The following is a 21215-nucleotide window of genomic DNA, read 5'->3' on the forward strand; positions in this document are numbered from 1 at the left end:
CAAAATTTCTATCAGGATCAATTGGGGAAAAGAAGACTTAAAGGGGAGGGGGGTTTGCTGTCCTCCAATCACTTTTTACTCTTAAAAGGTGTTTTTGATTTACAGTCCAATAAGCCTCTTCCGAAGTTTACACGACCATTTCTTTCATTAAAATCCACAAGAACCTTCTATGTTAAAAAAATGATAAGCTAATATAACTTATAGAGATGTCCCTGAGAGCTGAGGGGAGAGGGGATTGTCACCATCAAAGACATAATTACTGAGCTACGCTGAACAAAAATGGGCTTAAAGATATGATGGCCTGGGTGTGGGATGGTTGCCCTCGAATTACTTTTGACTAATAAAAAGGGCACTAAAGCTGTCCATTTCCAATCGAATGAGCACTTTTTGAAGTTTCTATGATAATTCTCTTTACACGAAGTGCTCTGGTGAGAAAAAAGAAAATAAAAAATAAATAATAAGTTTTGCCCACATCGCTGTTTCCTTGATTGTGTTGGTTTTTCTATAACATTTTACCTCTGCATTTTCTTTTAAGTTTTATTAAAACTAATTATTGTATATTCTTTTACTTTTATAGCCTGACTTTATATACATGTACGAAAATGGCAGATTTGACAGTGAAAATGCATGTGGTCTTGCTTTGCAAGGTTTTTCTTGTAAAACTGGAGACATAACGAAGCTTGAGTGGAGTTTGCCACCACCAGGAACACAAAAGCCACCGATGGAAGTATCCCCACCAAGAGAGGTAATCTGTAATATTTATACTTTTTAATTTTATTTAACATTATAAACAAATATATAAACCATTACAAACATAAATCACTACGCTAGGGGAAAAATTTAGTTTTTGCTATCACGTAGCGATTGCCTACATAAACCTTCCTAGAAACCTTTATCAACTTAAAAAACAATCGCCTTTTCTCAAATACCTCCAGGACAACAACCACAATCAAAATGCGACCCCAACCGCACACCCTCCACCCGCTCTCCTCCCAGCCCTAAAGCCCACTTTTACCTATAAACCCTCCACACCTCAAAAAAATGAATTCCCCCCAAAAAACCCTTTTGATCTATTTTTAATCGGTGGGAGGTGCTCAGCCACCCTGATGCTTAGAGGTGAATTCAATACAGAAGGGCCAATATACTTCAAAGTAAAACCGGATCTCACAGTATCTTGAACCTCCACAACCAAATCATTACGGATTCTTGGGTCATGATCTGTCCAATGTTATTTTTGCCTTAGAGACTTAAAGCCGGTAGTGGCGTCATCCACATTTTTGAGATGCTTCTCAATTATTCTTGATGATTCATTTTGTAGCGCTTGTAAACGCTTATAATTAACATAGAAAAATGCTGCTCCACACCATATTTCCATCTGATATATATGGGTAGATAATTGCACAACATATTATTTCTCAGAATTTCTGCTCCACGGGCAAAATTTTCGGAAATAATGTCACTATGCTGTTTCCACGAAAGATTAGAATCAATATGGAAGCCTAGGTACCGTAGCGAATTTCCTGCTACGACATTCTTTCTCCACAATAAAAATTTACCACTTACACTGACAGAATCGTTCAATATCTAAAATATAAGTAACAACTTCTGCTTCACACACAGAAAATTTAAACTTGTAATTACCTTCAGTCCTTTGAGATCATTGCTTGGTTTTGCTATTAAATCATACACTGATTTTGCAAATATTGCTGAGTTCGATGAAGTAACATTTCGTAGTCAATCATGTCAAATATTTTTATGATGTCGATGAAAATAGAATCTGGTAAGGAACTTGAATCTAATTCCCTGTTAACACTTTGAACCAGGTGCTGAATGGCGTACGAAATCGAAATACGAAATCAAAACTGTGTCCGCCTCAAATCACTTAAAAGTTCGAAGGTCCAAACTGTCGGCACCAGCAGAATTAGACTTTAGTGACTTCAGAACTATCCGCACTTTTTCACTAATACGTTGCTGGAATTCCATTTTTAATATTTCACCGCCAACGTCATTAATAGCATTCCACTGTATTTCATTGTAATTATTGCTAATACTAGTTTGCTCCTAGGAGCGAAATTACCAAACTTATTGACTATTTAATTTTACTCTACAGTGTTACATCCTTCTAAATTAATGTCTGTGTTACCACCCATGATCTGGTTAATAAGATTTGATTTTTCTTTCATATTACCTTTACTCTCCTGCAACTTGTTACCCTAATAATCACTTTTCTCCTCACCAGAGGATTCACAGTTTATTTAACAGATTTCTTTGCTTCGTGAATAAAATAAAAGACTCATAACTTTGGAAATCCAAATATGTTTCTTAAAGCCAATTTCTTGATTCTTTTTGTTCAGTTTTCTCCTCTGTTTTCTATGATTTACTGGGGAAATACTCCTTTATTTAAAGATTTTTACTGGACACATTTTATCATAAATAGGGCTAATGGCTTCCATTCGCTTCCTCAAAAAGCCTTAGCAGATTTGATTTTTTTTTCATCAGCCAAAGTCTTAATTTCTTTCTCTGGACTCGTTTAACACCGCAACAAATAGTAGCTTACAATTGAAAATGATAAGACCTGGGAAACATGATCACATCGGAAAATTTTCGATTCAAAACAACTGAAAAATTAAATACATTGTCAGTAATTGTAAAAGATCGACTCCTGATTCTCATTGGAATATTAACAAGTGGATATAAGGTTAATTGAGCAATAAAATTTAAGAAATTACCAATTTTAATAGATATACCCAATAAATTAAAATAAATATCCCCTGTAAAATAAAAATCCCTGTCACGTTACTAACACCATTTATGGATGTATCAAAATATAAAAATATTTTGTATCATAAAAGAACGAAAGCTCTGCTAGTCTTCCATGAAAAAACTCCGATGAATTGGGTAAATTATAACCCTACTAGATATGGTGAGGTGACCAAGTTCGACCCACTACATGGTAAGGAACTATGAGAGGGTTACTGCCCTAGATGGAGTAAGTGGGTAATTGGTGTGAGTCAATAGGGTGGGTGGCTAATAACTTATGGTAGAGTCCTAAATCATGGTTGGCCGAATCTACTATTAGGATAAGGACGCTCCTTCTGAGCGGTACGAGAAGACGATTATTAGTTATTGATTACTTTTAATTGACTCTAGGTAATGAAAGAACAGACTAAGAACTCTGGATAACACCGGTACAAGGTAAGTGCTCCAAGCAAACAAGATACAGAAACTAGTATCACAACCGCTTAAAAGCACAAGAAAATACCTACACTTACATCAAACCAAAGTAATACAAACTTCCGGCAATGACCATAGGTCAAAAGAAATAAAATAAATAAAAATAAATAAATAAAAATAAATAAATAAATTTAATAAAATAAAATAAAATATTTTTTTTAAATAAAATAAATAAAATAAAATAAGATAAAATATTATTTAAAATAAAATAAAATATCTCTCAAATAAATAAAAGCCAACGGTTGCTGCACACGTTTTCTTTTATTTAATTATAACCAGCCGCATGTCCCAAGCCAGGTTGTGGATATTTCTTGATTTCCTCTATGTACTGATAGCTCTGGTTTTTGTGGTTATTTTTAAACACTTTCTCTCAGTAAAGTAGTTAGGACTTGGTCACTTACATTTCTCTTCTTTTAATTATTTTTATTAAAATCAGATTCTGACTAGAATTGTCAGCTTACCACAGTGGAAAGAGCCCCCTTGAGAAGGGTAGTTCCCAACCTTCTATATTTTACTTTAAGAATACTATTTTCAAACCTATGGAACACATTTTTTATAATACCATTATTATATGGATAATTTTCTAGTAGACAACTTCAATTAGATTCTTGAAGGTTATTTTCATGAGCAAAAGCAAAAGTAAAATACCCAGAATAGTCCCCAGTGATTTTTACTTTGCGCCTCCTGTCCCTGTGTCTTCATGGGTTGTCTTGGCACTTTCAAGTTTTGAAATACTTTTCTATAGCTTTTTTCATATGTATTATCATTTCTTATTTTATATAGTTCAAGGTTATAGCAAGTTCAATCGTTTTCTATTGAATCTATACAAATTCTTTGGTATTTGAAATGCTGTACAAAAATTGGGCATTGTTCAGGATTTGTGAGAATGCGATTTCAATAGCGAATACCACGGAGGGTGAATGTTCGCATCAGTTGCTGGTGCTTGTTTTATTTGAAACCAATGCACATATTCTAATTTTCTGCGTGAATGTTCAATTTTTCTGTTTTTACTTGCCATGTAAATCGACGCACACTAGGTTTTCCGAGACAGTCGATTCTTTCGTCCAACAATTTTCCTCGAAAAGTCGTTGTCAAAGATATTTTTTTTTGGAAAAATGCCATATTAGAAAGTTAGTCTGTTCTCCAGAGATTTTGCTATTCCGCTTTACTTTAAATCCTTAATTAGGAAAGCGTAAAGATATGAATTGAAATAATCTACTGCCATTAACACAACGACTCCCTTTCTCAGAAACAGGCAATCTTCCAGCCGAGCCCTATATATCGATGCCGATTAAATATCGTACCCCGTCAGGAATCTTTGGTGGCGAATTCTGTCTTGCGTATTCTTCGCATCCTTGAATAAATGGTCTCAACTTTTTGCACATATTTGGGAAATAGATTTTCTCAACTTCAATGCCAGGATAATCAATGGTCTCAGCTTGCTACTGTGAGAATCTCATGCAGAGGAGAATGGATACTACTTTACTAAATTTAGTTTCTTCAAAAATCTTGTCAAAACTAAGATGAGCCTACATAGTTCAAGCATCCATAGAAATGGATTAGTTTTCTTTAGTATATTTTTACCTTTATTGTACTATATGGCTTATTTTTCCGTTTTCACTGTCATTTCTTAAATTTGGGTAAAACAGCACAAACGTATTAACAGATATAAATAGTATGACTGAATGTTTTATTACGTGACTACACCAAACAGGTATTACACGCTACAATGGTATATAACTACATTTATGCACTGACACTATAATACTTACCCGTACTATTCCCTATTTTCTTTATTAGGTTATATTTTTAAACTAATAATTTATTAAGGATTAAATTACCCTGGACCGGTCGACTACTTCTAAAGAAGAAGGTCCTCTTCGCGGCTCATAGCTTCATCCATTGTCTTCCCACATGCCCTGCCCTCTTTAATCGTTAACATTATCTTGGTTTTGTGTACTATTAATGATATCTAATAAAATTTTTCCATCACTTCGACGACCTGGACTTCAGTTTCCACCAAAATAAAAGCCTGCACAAGATATTCTGGTTTTTACGATAATATTAGCCTTAGAATATTTTTTGGTAAACCTTGCGTAAATGTATGCAATTGTATTTTGTATTATTTTGTCACTTATGCTTTTTCTCAGCTGTAAGCCGTTATATTGACTGTATATCAGAAAATAAACTACAAAAAAAAAAGTTTGACTCAATCCCACATTTTAGAGCTTTAATAAAGAAAGCTTGAAATAACTGGGATATGCATTACAGATAAAGGAAAACACATTGCCAAGTGTTTTACGTTTTGGTTATCTTTGTGGGCCAAACTAAAACTTGGCCGTCTTCATATATTCATATGTTAAGTATTCTTTTCAGTGACCGTGTTTTTAAGTATTATGTACTATTATTAGGTTAATGTAGTGTTTCATTTAAGTGTTTGTGATGATCGCTGATCAAAGTTTATGTTATCTGTGCCTTTCGTTTATGTTATTGTGCTGTTTTCATGGCCGTATATTCGGCTTTAAAATACACTTATCTATCTATCTACACTTGTACGATAGGTACAATTTCCAAAAGACAATTTTATGTAAATTGAACCTTTTTAGGGGGGTTAAAGAGAGAAGCGCTGAATAATTTGCGATGAAGGTAGAGAGCTCGTATCAGTATTGTCCATAGGGAAATTGATTCTAAAGTGATTTAGTAGTAGTAGTTATTGTAGTGTTTTATTTCTTATTGTATTTCAGCCTGACGCCCCTACTCTTAAAGTTCTACACGTATCAGATTTTCATTGGGATCCAGAATATCTCCCAGGATCAAATGCAGATTGTGGAGATCCCCTTTGCTGCCGTGCTGGCTCAGGTATACCAGCCAATGAGTCTGCAATTGCCGGATATTGGGGGGATTACAGAGATTGTGATCTCCCTCTGTGGACCTTGCGCAATTCTATGGAGCATATTGCATCTACGCATTCTGTAAGTTTGTTATTGAAAATCTGTAATCTGTAATTGATACTATTCACATTTAATAGTTAGTTTTATGGATTATTTTCAAATTACTTTTGTTTTGCCAATGTTACTCGTGTTTATTATTTTTTTTGCATATTACTTTCAATCAAGTTGATTTTATTTCCCAAACTAATAGAAAATGTTGACCAGCGATCACTAGCTGTAATTTCATTTTCTTCATTTGATTATCATGAAGTGTGAAATTGTGTTCCATGCAATGTATAGATCATTTCCTCAATAAATTGCTATCTATTGTTGTCTTATCTGAAGAATTAAAATAATTCGGATGAATTGAATGTGGCTGGTTCTATTTTAGAACCAGCTATTATAATATTTAATATATTTAATATATTATATATTTATATAATATACATATTATATATTTATATATATATTATATATATATATTATATTATATATTCTATTGTTTATTCCTAGTAGTCTTTAACTTACCCTAAACCCAGTTCAAAACTCCAAAGATTCACTTTTGTTATATTCCTGGATTTCTCTTGAAGTAGCAAAATGTTGCAAAATAGATAAATAGTAAAATGCAACCCATCGGAATAGCTCAATCTAGTTTTAGATACCTTGATAAAAATTGAGTTGTTTGAAGACTGTTCCTGCAAAGAACCCAAATTTTGCAATATAAATAAGTAAAAAAAACGCAACCCCATCCGAATAGCACAAATGAGTTCTTGGCATCTGGAAATACAGATCGGGAAGTTGTTTGAATACCGCTCCTGCAGAATGGTAAAATGTTGCAAAGTAAAAAAAAAAAATACAAACAAATCAAATGCAACCCAACGGGATTTCACAATTGAGTTTTAGGCATCCTGAAAAAAAAATTAGGAGCTATTTGACGGTTGTTTACGCAAAGTAGCAAAATTTTTCTAAAATAAATAAATAAAGCATAACACATCCGAATAGCACAATTAAGTTCTAGGCATATGGAAATACATATCGGGTAGGTTTTTTGAACACCACTCGTGCAGGGTAGCAAAATGTTGCAAAACAAATGAATAAATAAAATGCAAGCCGTCAGGATAGCACAATTGAGTTGTAAACATCTTGAAAAAAAAATTGATGAATTGTTTGACGACTGCTTCAGCAATGTGGCAACATTTTATAAAACAACTATATAAATAAATATAACGCAACCCATCCGAACAGCGCATTTGAGTTTTTAGGGATCTGGAAATAAAAATCGGGAAGTTGTTGGAAAAACACCCTTGCAAAGTATCAAAATTTAAAAAAATAAAACAGTTCGTGGTAACGAACTGTAGTAAAGAGCGACCCAGCTCAATAGTAACCAAAACTCTAAAAATGGAATTTTGATACCAATAGTTACATAAATAAAATGGCATTTTAATGCTGACTTTAAATATATAATTTTGATGAAGATTAGTCTTACACCCCCTAAAAGTCATACAATCTTAACGAAAATCACACCATCAAATTCAGCGTATCAAAAAACCTTGTAGTCAAAGTTTCAATCTCCTATCTACAAAAATGTGGAATTTTGCATTTTTTTTTGCCAGAAGAAAAATCACGGATGCGTGTTTATTTGTTTTTTTGTTTGTTTTTTTTCCAGGGGTGATCGTATCTACCCAGTGGTCCTAGAATGTTGCGAGAGGGCTCATTCTAACGGAAATTAAAAGTTCTAGTGTCTTTTTTAAGCGACCAACAAAATTGAAGGACACATAGGCCCCCTCCCACGCTCATTTTCCCGAAAATCACCAGATGAAAATTTTGAGATAGCAATTTTATTCAGCATAGTCGAAAAACCTAATAACTATGTCTTTGGGGACGACTTACTCCTTCGCAGTCCCCGTGGGAGGGATTGCAAGTTACAAACTTTGACCTCTAAAAATGGAATTTTGATACCAATAGTTACATAAATAAAATAGCATTTTAATGCTGAGTTTAAATATATAATTTTGATGAAGATTAAGGTATCGACGAGGGGTGAACTCCCTCATTTACGCAATAAAAACATATGAATATAGAAGTTCGCTACCTAAGTTAATTCATAAATTAGGTTTATTTTTTCACTAATGAAAATGTTCGTAAAAAAATTAGAAGTTCTGGTTGCCTTTTTAAGTAATCAAAAAATTGGAGGGCAACTAGGCTTCCTCCCTCTCTCTTTTTTCTCAAAATCTTCCGATTAAAACTATGAGAAAGCCATTTAGCCAAAAAAAAATTAACATGCAAATTTCGTTTTAATTATTTATGTGCGGAGAGCCAAGATCAAAACATGCATTAATTAAAAAACGTCCAGAAATTAAATAAAAAAAACAATTTCTTTAAATGAAAGTAAAGAGCGACATGAAAACTTAAAACGAACAGAAATTACTCCGTATATGAAGGGGGCTTTTCCTCCTCAACGCACCACTCTTTACGCAAAAGTGTTTTACTGTTTTAAGAAGTAGAGTTAAGAGATAGAGTCGAACTTTAGCGTAAAGAGCAGGCATTGAGGAGGAAAAGCCCCTTTCATATACGGAGTAATTTCTGTTCGTTTTAAGTTTTAATGTCGCTCCTTACTTTTATTTTAAAAAAAAAATTTTTTATTTAATAAGTAATAAAAGGCAACACTGACCACCACTCCTGCAAAGTTGCAAAATGTTGTGAAATTAATAAAAGATAAGATGCATGTTCATCGGAATAGCACAATTGAGTTTTTGGCATTTTGAAAAAAATAAAGAAGTTGTTTGGAGACTGTTCCTGCAAAGAAGCAAAATGTTGCAATGCACATAAGTGAATAAAACACAACCCCATCTAAATAGTGTGTTTTGATTTAGTTCAAATTCCGCGGCAAAATTCTATCAAATTTTCACTTTCATGCACATTGCCGTAAAAGTACTAAGTAGTAGTTGTACGATTAGGAGCAATAGTCACAGTAATTGTGTTGTATTAGTAGTAGTAGTAGGAAAATTGTATCAGCAGTATTAATAGCAGCAGTAGCAGGTCCGTGTCGTCTTTTGGTCTGATGAATATTCCCCTCATGATGCCCCAGAAGTTTCATCTTGATACAGTGAGCCGTTCCAAAATATTTCTGATACGCATGTACCAGGAATGCGCATGCACATAGTATGTTTTGATTTAGTTCAACTTACGCCTAAACGTATGCTCATATGCTTATTTCAACATTCTCATCCTTGGTAGTACCCGCCACACAAGTAGTAGTTTTAGTGGAAGTAGTGGTAGTAGCAGCAGTAGTAGTATTAGTAGTAGTAGTAGTAGTAGTAGTAGTAGTAATAATAGTAGCAGTTGCAGTAGCAGTAGTAGTAGTGGTAGCAGTAGTAGAAACGGCAGTTGTAGTAATAGTAGGGTATAGGTATTTCCGCTTCGGTCAACTGATTATATCCCTTATAATTTACTGAAAATTACAAATTAATATGCTTAGTCAATCCTGAGTTACGCTCTTTTGACATTCCCCAAATTATCCCCAAAAACTGTTTTGATCCAGTTCAACACTTCCCTCAATATTCTCTGAAAAGCTCACCTAATTGCTCTTCGTCTTTTTAGAAAATAAAGGTCAAGCATGCTCACATTTCTCAATAACATATACCATATTTAAACAGTGGACGACTTACCTAACTTATAGCCCTTGCTCTGAAGGTTTTGGGAAGGGGGTGAGGGTGGGTGACCTCACCAAATATATCAGTACAAGACGGTTCAACAGTTCTGAAACAAAAAAGCTGCCTCAAAATTTGATTGGATATGTTTAGAGAAATGATGGGCAAATGGGGGGAGGGGGTTGTTTGCCCTTCAGTTGCTTCTGACTCTTAAAAAAGAAAATTAAGCTTCCGATATTAAATGAAATTAGTCCCCTTCAAAGATTATGCGACATTCCATTTCATGAAAACCTTATATGCCCCCGGGCCTGACTTACAACCCTTTCTCCTGGGCTTTGGGGGTTTGTCAGCCCTGGAGGCATTGATATATAACCATTGGATAATTTTGAAAAAATGGCTATCTCTCTATTTCGATCAAATACGTTTAGGGAAAGGAAGACGCTGGGGGAATGGCGGTTAGTTACGCTCCTACCACTTTTGACTCCTAAAAAAGAAATGAACTTTCAAACTCCAATCAAATGAGCCCCCTTCAAAATTTATATGACCACCCACCCCATAAAAGCCTTTGGACTTTTGGACTATGATCTTTGGATTATTTTGAACAAAATGGCCATCTCAAAATCAGATGCATTTAAGAAAAAGAGGCCGTAGGGAGGATATTCCCCCTTCAATCACTTTTGACTCTTAATTAGGGCACTAAAACATCTTATTTTATCAATTGAATGCCCCCCTCCGAAGTTTTAAGGTCACCCTTTCCATAAAAACCTCATATATTAATAATGAGCAACTGGTAAAACTTATAGCCCTTAATCTCAGGGCCATAGATGGGGGGGGGGTTCCCAAAGATATAATCACTGGAGGTTTCAACTATCTTGATTAAAATGGCTGTCTTAAAACTTTTACTTGATGTTTTAGGGGAAATGATGGGCGTTGGTGTGGGAGGAGAAGCTGGCTACCCTCTAGTCACTCTAGACACTAGAATTTTCAGTTTCCAATTGAACGACCTCCTTTTGGATTTTCTTTGACACCTCAACCTTTACAAAGTGCCTTGGTCAGAAAAAAAAGCAAAAAAAGGAAAAAAATAAATGGTACATTATGCCCACATCGCTCTTTTCTTAGACAGCTATTTTGCGCTACGTATAACATTGCTATTTAATCTTGAATAGGTTCTTGTCCTATGCGAGCCTATAGTGCCAAAACTTTTGACTCATTGGAAATGCAAATTTTCGATCGTCAATATACTCTCCTGCTAAGTCACAATTGGAAGTCCCACTTTTAAGGTTGTTGCCTTGTTTTATTAAAATCTTGATGCTAACAATTCATTACAGCAACAAAAGCGCCTGAAAAGAAAAACCATTTCACATTTCACTTAATGTTTTCCTCAGAAAAAAAAGAAAAAAATGCTAAAATCAACAATCCTTCCATAAAACTAAATTCAAACTGAAAAGACAATATGGTCTTTGTAGTTATTTTACCCACATAAGGCCAATGCTTGTGGACGCAATCCTTCTCCAACTGTTTCAGAAGTTTCACTATTAGCTCCCAAGTATATTCAATTTTTTTTTTTCTTTGGCCACTACACAAGATCTCACCCTGCCTCCCTGAAGACAACAGCAGCAACGCAAACAAGCACAATTTTGAAACCTATTCTTCCCGAGTTTTGAACTAACAATCTTAAGATTTAAATTATACCCAATCAAAACCCCCCATTTTCCAGTCATCTGTTTTTGTTTAAAATTAGAAAAATGACCACTTTCAACAATATTATGATGGTTTTAATTATAGTATATCTGCCACAATTATTTCTAAAGAATGTTTAAGAACTCTTTTTTTCTATTGGCTTCTTATATCAAAGTCATAGCTGAGAAATGTATCTTTCTATCCTTTCAGGTAGTTTCAAACTACAAAAGAAACATAGCGCCTTGGTCATTCTAATATTCATAAGGTCATATCAGGCTCTTGTAGTTTTTATGTAGCCGACTATTTAATTTATTGGTTTCTAAAATATTGACCCCGATTCAAAATTAATTTTTCGTGAACGTGTTTGAATAACAATAGGACATAACCCTTCTGTTTCACTTAGGACATTGATTTTATTGTTTGGACTGGAGACCTTCCCCCGCATGATATCTGGGAGACGGATGCCACTGAACACTTAAACATTATTCAAGAGATGACAAATTTGTTATTGGAATTTTTCCCAAATATCCCCGTTTATGGCGCAATTGGCAACCATGAATCCCACCCTGTAAATGCGTAAGTGATGAATTTCAATATTAATTCTAAGATTCCTTGAATAGATCTATTTATGAAAAGGTTTGTGGATTGTATTTTAAAGTTTGTGTGTGCCTTGATTATTTATTCATGTTGCCAGTTATTATAATTTACAATTTGCCGCTAGTCTTTTATAAAAGTTTTTCGGCGACTATTAAATATTCTTTTGAAAGAAGGACTAGAGAATCTTTTACTGAAAATTTCCTCAGGAAGATTCTTTCAGGTCGAAGTGCAGTCCATTCCCCTCCCTTTAAAATTTTCCCTGGAGAACTCCGCATGGAAACTTTACTTACAGAAAAAAGATTCATGAAAAATCCCCCCATCTGAATATATTCTTCCTTTCCCCTTTAATTTTTTATTAGTGCATTTTGCTTCAGTGAATGTTATATATATTGAACAACTTGAAGCACTTTTCTCAGGGGTTATGGGAAGTATTTTACAATCCAATGATCCTCTCCTAATTGTTTACAAAACTCTTCCATAAGAATAGTTGGAAAGTTCTTCGATTTGCTTTCTTTTTCTTTGATGGATTTTCTTTTTTTTTGGGGGGGGGGGGATTTTTCGGTCTATTTTTCTTTTTGCATCGGGGCTACTTCAAAGTAAAGACTTAAATGTACAAATTACTGACTGACTTGGAAGATGATGTTTGAACTCTTTCGTAGCTCAGTTCCTTTTGAGCAGATACACCCTAGAACACTTTCTTGAGCATTAATTCTTTCTGGCCCAAAGATACACGGTGTAAGTTTCATACTTGAAAGGACCAAAAACGTTTCAGCCTATTCTTAAGCCCATATCAATCCTCTCTCTTTTTTTATACTTTGAGACCCATCCATGAAAGTTCTGGGTAAAATTACACAACCTATGTGTCAATAACTGGCAATTAAAATTATTTATGGTTCTTTGTCATGACTCTTGGGGCTGGGTCATACCCAGAGGTACATTTATTTTACGGTTGAGTTTTTTTTTTTTTTAGAAATTACTACCGAAAAATTTAGGTCAGATATTCTGAGGGGTTAGAGAAAAACCAGGTAGCAAAAATAGGAACGAAGGAACGACTGGCTGCACTTGAATCACTTTCAACTCTTAAGAAGGGCGAAACAACTTTCTGTTCACGGTAAAATAATCCTGCCGCAACCACCTCCCCTTCCGTATGATACCCTTGGGAATAAGAAATAGTACATCGTAGGCATTTCGCTCTTTGTTTTGTCAATGCTTTACTGATGCCTTTGATATTTACGAAATTTTGTGTTCTAGTTATCCCATACCTGAGATAGAGGGTGAAAATAGCATTTCTTGGCTTTACAATTCAATAGCTGATGCGTGGTCTGTCTGGCTTCCCGAAGACGCTTTGACAACCCTGCGCTACGGAGGCTACTATTCCACACTAGTCAGAGAGGGACTTCGTGTCATTTCGGCTAACTTCAATTACTGTTATACATATAACTGGTAAGATTGTCAATAATTGAAGTTGAGTTGATTTTCATAACCTTTTTAAAAGACCGTTTATAGGGTTGTTTTTAAAAATTAGTATTTTATTTTGAAAGTGTTACTGCAGAGGTATTGATTTAAAATGTATAGCAGCTGTAAGGACTTTATGCAACCAGGGGGTTTTTAGAGAATTAAATGGATAATGATAATACCTTTGATATTAACTACTAAGCAAGAAAATTTTGAAACTAATTTCACTCAGTTAGCATTTCAAAAATAGCCTCCAGTTCTTTTTTTGTAGAATATAATCCTCACTTTCATGTCATATTCTGGTAATTTAAGGTACATTTTATTAGTCTTAAGCATTTTACTCTTAACAAATCTTTGCAACACAAATGCATCTGAGCTAAATACGAGCAAGCTCCCTCTCCAATTCCTATAGATCTTCCATCTTTGATCCCTCCTTTAAATTTGAATATCTTCATTTTTTCTTGCTACTTCTCGCTGTCCTCTGTGAGAGAGTCCTAATTGTGTTGCGAGAGCAACACTTTGGTTTTGTCCCGGTTTTTTTTTTTTTTTTTTTTTTTTTCCTATGCCGCCGATCTCAGCTTATTCCTGGAAACTGGTAAGGGTCTAACCTGTGCGGTTTTTACGGAAAGTGTGGAGCTCAGGCCGGATTGATTAATATGACATTACATTTTGGAAAGCTCAGCAGAACTCTTGCCTGGGGCCAAAAAAGATGGTTTTTGCTTGTCCACGAGCCAGAGCCTATAATGTGCGAAGTGAAGTGGAGTTATATAGCCTATGTCAGAGAGGAGTATCTGACGTTGTGTAGCCAAGCTTTAGTTTCATCAAACCATGTTTCTGCTTTCGAGTGGAAGGCTTCGTTCTAGCAGGCAAGCAGGCTGGAACCACTTTCAAATTGAAGATGGACTAAAATCTATAAGTGTTAAATATATGCGGTAGTTCCCCGGCCCCACAGCCAATATATCTTCTTTGAGTGATAAATAGAAAAATTTACAGAAACAAAAAAGTGCGATTTTCCCACGGGTCCGAAAGTGCTGCCATCTATTGTTTCTAGCCATTTCTGTTCGTGATTTCAGCTGACTTTCCCATTCTTTTTTTCTACTTGGGATTGCAATAGAGAAATGATATCAGATATACCTCTTAAACTTTAAAAGTTCTCTCATTGCTAAAGAAATTAGAGCTTATCCTTTGCTCCTTTCTAAGTGGTGGTGTTAGAAAGTTGGCCTCCGGCAAAAAAGTCAACTTTTGAACTAAGACAGATAGAATTTTTTTGTCAATGACAATCGATAGACCTTGATGAGCTGATCAAAGTATATGTCATCCATTTTTTGTTACAAAAATTCCTTCATGACATACACCAGTTTGAAAGTTTCAAGGGGTTGACAACTTCAGTGGTAAGGTACACACTTGAACCAAAAATAGGCCGATACCAATTGTGAGATATGTAGGGGACTTCCAAGCAACAGTCGATTATTAGCTTATAATCATCTTTGGCAATGAGGGGTTTGCAACTTTTGCTGATTGGTGTACCTATCATCTGTTTCTGGTGTAATTGATGGTAAGAACAACTTGGTTCCCGATTGTAAGACATCTAGGGGAGTTGTAAGTAATAATCGGCTGTTAGGCTACAATGACTTCAGCGACAAGGGGTTTGCAACTTTTGCTAGTTGGTGTACCCATTATTTGTTTCCGGTGAACTTGGATGTATATCACGGGAGAGGGACTTGTAAGTAAGAATCGGTTGCTAGAGGAGGTTCATCAGAGGCTAAAAATTTGTGCAAATTGGTGCACATCTATGGTATTTGATCCTGAAAAGTCACGAATAGCTTTATAATACCAACTAGATTATATAAGATAATGTTCCACGTTTCCATCGGTCACGATGTCTACGATTGAAAAGGATAAAGTTCAACTGGCTGCAAACTCAATTTAGTCCCTTCTTCCGATATTCTTTTGCTGTTGTTTTTTCAACGCTGAAGAACTTGATCATGTGATTACTGATTGTGTTCTGCTTTGAATATGCCGTTTTGAATGCTTTGATAGTTTTGACAACTTCAGAATTTAACCGATAGCGAAGAAACAAAACCAAAGTGTTGCTCTCGCAACACTTTTATCGGCGAAGCCGGACAAAGGTTGCCGCAACACTTTACGTTGCCCAGGCAACGTAGGTCTAGTTTTTCTTTGACCGCTACAGGCTCGCCAAAATTTTTTTATTCTGGACATCGTAATAAAATAAAATATCTGTATTTTAGTAATGATAGCTGTCACACACACTGCCAAGGTATCTGCTTTGGTTGGGTTTGGTTGGTTGGTTGGTTGGTTTGGTTGGGTTCACTCTGTTATTGACTTTCTTCGCAAATTTCCTCCTTATCTTCTTGACGCAATGGCAGTATGATCTTCATTAGTATTTACATATAAAAGCAAAAGTATGTATTTACGTCTTTGAGATTAAGTATGTGCTCAAGCCCGTCACTTTCATCAATTTCTATAAAACAAGAAATAGGGAATAGAAAAAAACCAAGAGCAGCTTCTGCAGTTTGAAAATATACATCACTATTTTGCAATTTTTACTCCAGATTGAAAGAGCCAACAAAATGGCTCTTACTTAGTTGTTTCGTTGTTAAGGTCTTTACCTTTTTTTTATTTAACTCAATGTATAGGCCAAATATTTCCTTTTCAAAAGTGTTATAATCCATTTCCAATGCTGTCCAATCGTGTCTAATGCCCTCTTTAAAATCATGTTTTTCCAAAAAAAGAAGGGTAATTTTGTTATTTTTCAGTTATTTTTAATGAAAGTTCCGAATATCCCCCAATAAACATTTTAGACATCTAAGGGCCAGGTAAGTGTCCCTCTTCTAGTCCTACCTCCTCTACTTTCATTGCCAGTGGCCCCACCACTGTTTTATTGACAGAAAATAATAGCGGACGTCAGAACTCTCCTTTGTTGCATACGGTTTTTCAATGATTGTAAGTAATTATGTTTTCAGCTATAATTTATTATTCTAAGCACAAGCTATTATTGAAGTTTCAAAGGGCAGTAAGAAAACATTCTTCAAACGAAATAAAAGATTGTTATGAAAACGAATAGAAATTATTCCACATACAAAGGGGTTAAAATCAAGGCTAAATAAAATTGCTAGAAGATTTATGATTTTTGTTCAACGCAATTTTTGAATAGATAAAATATAATTTGGGAGTAATTGGAAGCATTTTATTTTTAATTGCCTTTTGCAACATTGCAATAAAACATTTGATAGTTTAATGCAAATGTGGATTAATTACAAAAGGTTGCATGGAGAAGCTCTTTCATTCTTGAGATATTGTGAAAAATATCTTTTATCACGTTGTAATTGCCCATACGTTTTAGCATTCTTAACACATTTGGCGCAAACGGTACAAATTTAGCATAAGGAGTGGAGGCTTATGGAGGGCAAAACCTTATACATATATGATAAATTTAGATTTTTTAGAGTTTTAATGTTACTCTTTATTTTATTTGACAAAGTTTATTTTTACAACTAATTTATCTATGGGTCAGCGTAACTATGTGAAAGCTAGCATCCCCTCAATACTGACAAAATGGAAAAATAAAATTTGCAAAACGATACTTCGCCAACTTCTTCAGCACTGCTTGTAACTGTTACTGCTACTTCTTGTGACTACTTACGACTGCACCTTAAACTACTTGTACTTGTGGCTAAAACTAGTTGTATCTATTGGCCCTTGCAAGTTTGACTGCATTAATGTGTTACAACAACAATTTGTGACTGGGATTACTTGCGACCGTGAAAATCTATGACTGCAACTAATTGGAATGGCAATTTTAACTGTGGCTGAGACGACATGCAACAGGTACCACTTACAACTGTGATTGCAACTGGTTGCAAAAACTAGGACCACTTTCGTAGCAACTTGCAACGAGTACAAATTAAGACTGAGACTACTTGAGACAATGACTACTTACAAACGTAAGTATAACTGTTTGAGAATTTGACTCAGGTTAAGTTGGGTTTCTGACTCTAACCACTTGTGTTTCGGCTGTGACTATTTGTGGCTGAGAGCGTGATTACTTGCAAATGTGATACTACTGATGCCTACTACTACTAATGCGGCCACTTGAAACTGCGACGACGGCTAATTTCAACTGACATTATGACTAATTGTGACTTTCATCATAACCATTTACGGCTACTTAAAACTTGCGACTACGACTGCGACTGTTATCACTTCGAACTGTCAATACCTAAAACTTTGTCTAAAACTACTTGCAATTGAAACTGCAACTGCAAGTGACTACGTCTACATGTCCTTGAACTACACCGGGGACAACTTGCAATTGCAGCTGACTGCTTGTCGCTACTGCTACTGTGGCTACCTGTAACTACTTGAAGCTAATTCTAATTAAAACTCTAAGTTTTTGCAACTGCAGCTACTTGAAAATTTCGTTTCTTGAAAATGTGATAATTTGCCGATGCAACTGCAACTACTTGTGGCCGAGATTCTAACTGTAAATGAGAGTACTTATGAATGCAGACTTCGAACATAACTACTTGGGACTGCTACTTCTTGTGACTACTTACGGCTGCTGCCGTAATTACTTATGACTGTGACAGCAGCAAATTGTGAGTGCGACTACTGTGACTACTAGTGATTGTCGCTAATTTCAAAAGCTGCTGTGATTACTTGTATTTGAAACTTATACTACTTGTAATTGTGACCATTTGCAACCGCAATGACTTTCGATTGCAACTAGAACTACTCACCGCTACGTTTTCTTGTGACTAGGATTGTAACTACTTGTAAGTGTAGCCACTATCTTTGTTAAATCACAGGATGAGCTATTACGTTGGAATTTTTAGGGAAAGTCGTTAGGGATGCTGAAGTAAATGAAAATACACAACGTGTATTTATGGTTGTCAAAAGAACATATATGTGATTCTTCGGTTAGGAGTACTAGGCCTTTGGGAAAAAAGATCAAAATAAACAATAATACAATAAAAGCTTTTAATCCTTTACAATAGACAACGCTATAGCTTTGACATATTGTCTTTGTTATTTGACATATTTTCTGAATCACTGTTGATATAACTTGACATTTACTTACTTACTTACTTAATCCTCATGCTAAGATGGCCATGAGACTGTCGTCAGCCTTCTCTACGTGGGACGGTCTGCAACATGGGGCTCTGCATCAGACAGCAAAATTCCAGCATGGTCCAGGAAATCCCAAGACTATCACTCTACCGGAACTTGGGTCTTCCTCGTGGACACTTCCGGCCACTGCTGGCTGGTTAAAAGTCGTAAAGAATCCAAGCTGGATTGCCGGATGACCATCGCAAAAGATGTCCAAACTGACGAAGTGTCCGCTTGGCAACCAAGGGTGACAAAGTTGACTGGGAGGTCGTACTTCATAGGCGGTCTTTGCTGACAAATTCCTTCCATCGGATTCCCTCGATTTTGCAAAGCCACTTAGATTTAAAAGTGTTGAGACGGCAAAGGACAGCAGCGATTGCAGGCCAATTTTCAGCTCCATACAGCAGAATCTAATAGACTGATTATCCAAGAATCTTTATTTTGGTGGCTCGTATCATTATTGGCTTCTTCAACACATGGTTCTGTCAAGCAAAAACGGCAGAGGTGTTGGCCGTGCAGGCAGCAACTTAATGGTTGATGCAACCGTCCGATAATATGATAGAACCAAGATAAGTGAAGTGGTCAACCACTTCAACTTGATTTCCAGCGACCAAGTAATTAGAATTGTCGGTGTTGGACTTTGGCTGCAGTACCATGTCCTTCGTCTTTTTCCAGTAAATAGATAGTCATGGTAGCTTCACTCAAAGGTGTATTTAGAGTCATGAGCAGCTGTGAATTGGAGTTGGTGACTAGTGCTAAGGCATCAGAATAAGCAACAGAATACTCCTTGAGCTCAATAGTGAGAAGTAGCTCAGAGCCTAGAAAAGTAAGAGTCTGAATATTCCAAGTAGCAATTTTCATACCACTCTTTACAAGGAGGTTCAACTTTCAGGTGGTTTGACCACCGTCGTCAGGATTTTCGAGGACATGTTGGGGTTGGCATCGTAAATAGGAAGAAATATCCGAGGATTGATTGGCGTCTTTCATTTCAAGATAGTTTTCCTTGCCGAAGCAAGTCCAGGAAACGGGGTGGAAGCTTGTTACCCAAACCTCCTCCCTTTATTGGAACTTGGGACCACCAACTTTTACCAGATGATACACAGTAGATTTGGTACACAACAAATCTACAGAGGCCATTGTCCATGAATATTGATTTTGCGCCCTGCCGTACTTGTCCTCCTATGCAGGATCCTCCCAAGATGGTGTTCTGTTTCACCATGCTATTTAACCCATTCCTGGGAGGATGTCTGTAACTCACGGGACGTTCAACATGCCAGTGGGCCATGCTGAGTGAACATTTGATGGACCTTCTTCCTCCTCCACCTGGATTTATGACTCCTGGGTGAGGTTTCCCTAGTTTCTATCTTTGGACCCCCAAAGACTAGGTTCCCCGTTGGTCCGCACCTCCTAGTGGAGGTACCCAACATATCTCCGGACATTCCCCTATCTGTTACCTTTATCATTGTTGATTTAAATGAACATTTGCAAGGCTTTTTTCACTTTTTTGTTTCAAAGTATCAAGCATTTGTATTCTATTCATCTTTTAATAATATTAAATAAAAAAAACGAGTTTTTTTAACTGAAAGTAAGGAGCGACATTAAAACTTAAAACGCACAGAAATTACTTTGTATATGAAAGAGGCTGCTTCCTCATCAACGCCCCGCTCTTTACGCTAAAGTTTGACTCTTTCTCTCAATTCTTCTTTTTAAAACAGTAAAAAACTTTAGTGTAAAGAGCGGGGCGTTGATGAGGAAGCAGCCTCTTTCATATACGAAGTAATTTCTGTGCGTTTTAAGTTTTAATGTCGCTTTTTATTTAATTTCTGAACGTTTTTGAATCAATGCATGTTTTGATTTTGGCTCTCCGCAGAGGAATAATCAAAACGAAATTTGCATATTTTTTTTTTGGGGGGGGGGGGGCTAAATGGCTTTCTCAAAATTTTGATCGAATGATTTTGAGAAAAAAAGAGCGGGGGCGAAGCCTAGTTGCCCTCCGATTTTTTGGTTAATTAAAAAGGCAACTAGAACTTTTAATTTTTTACAAATCTTTTTATTGGTAAAAGATTTACGTAACTTAAAAATTAGCTTACGCAAAGAACTTTTGTATTCTCATGTTTTTATTACATATATGAGGGGATTCGCCCCATCGTCAGTACCTCGCTCTTTACACTAAAGCTTAAATTTTATCCCAATTCATTAAGAATGACCCCTGAATCACAAAATCCGTAGAATGAATAGTTGAAATTACTAAAAATACTTTAGCGTAAAGAGCTAGGTATCATAAGGAGGTGAGCCCCTTATATGGGTAATAATTTCTGTTTGTTTTAAGTTTTATTGCTGTTCCTTACTTCCAGCTGAAAAAGCTTTTTCACATTTATTTTTTAATTTTTTTTTTTTAAATAATGCTAGTAAATCCTGCTCTCCCTTCATGGAAGTTTTCTTTTCCCATGACAAAATCTTGATGTAAAGTTCCCCCAGCATATCCCCCTCTTCTCAACCCCTCCCCCCAACCAAAAAAATCCTCCTGAAAACGCCTGTA

At 35.7% G+C, this 21215-nt stretch overlaps 1 protein-coding gene across 2 annotated transcripts in view; it reads left to right on the forward strand.

The window, feature by feature from the left end:
* Positions 1-21215, forward strand: part of LOC136042213 (sphingomyelin phosphodiesterase-like) — an 83491-nt gene that overhangs the window by 43616 nt on the left and 18660 nt on the right. For both annotated transcript variants that reach the window (XM_065727150.1, XM_065727149.1), the window contains exons 5-8: positions 578-745; positions 5979-6206; positions 11898-12070; positions 13343-13534. In XM_065727150.1, the coding sequence (XP_065583222.1) occupies positions 578-745; positions 5979-6206; positions 11898-12070; positions 13343-13534 (761 nt within the window). The remainder of the gene's footprint in view (positions 1-577; positions 746-5978; positions 6207-11897; positions 12071-13342; positions 13535-21215) is intronic.

Source organism: Artemia franciscana, unplaced genomic scaffold, assembly GCF_032884065.1.
Source record: "Artemia franciscana unplaced genomic scaffold, ASM3288406v1 PGA_scaffold_75, whole genome shotgun sequence".
In the NCBI taxonomy this organism is placed as follows: Eukaryota; Metazoa; Arthropoda; class Branchiopoda; order Anostraca; family Artemiidae; genus Artemia; species Artemia franciscana.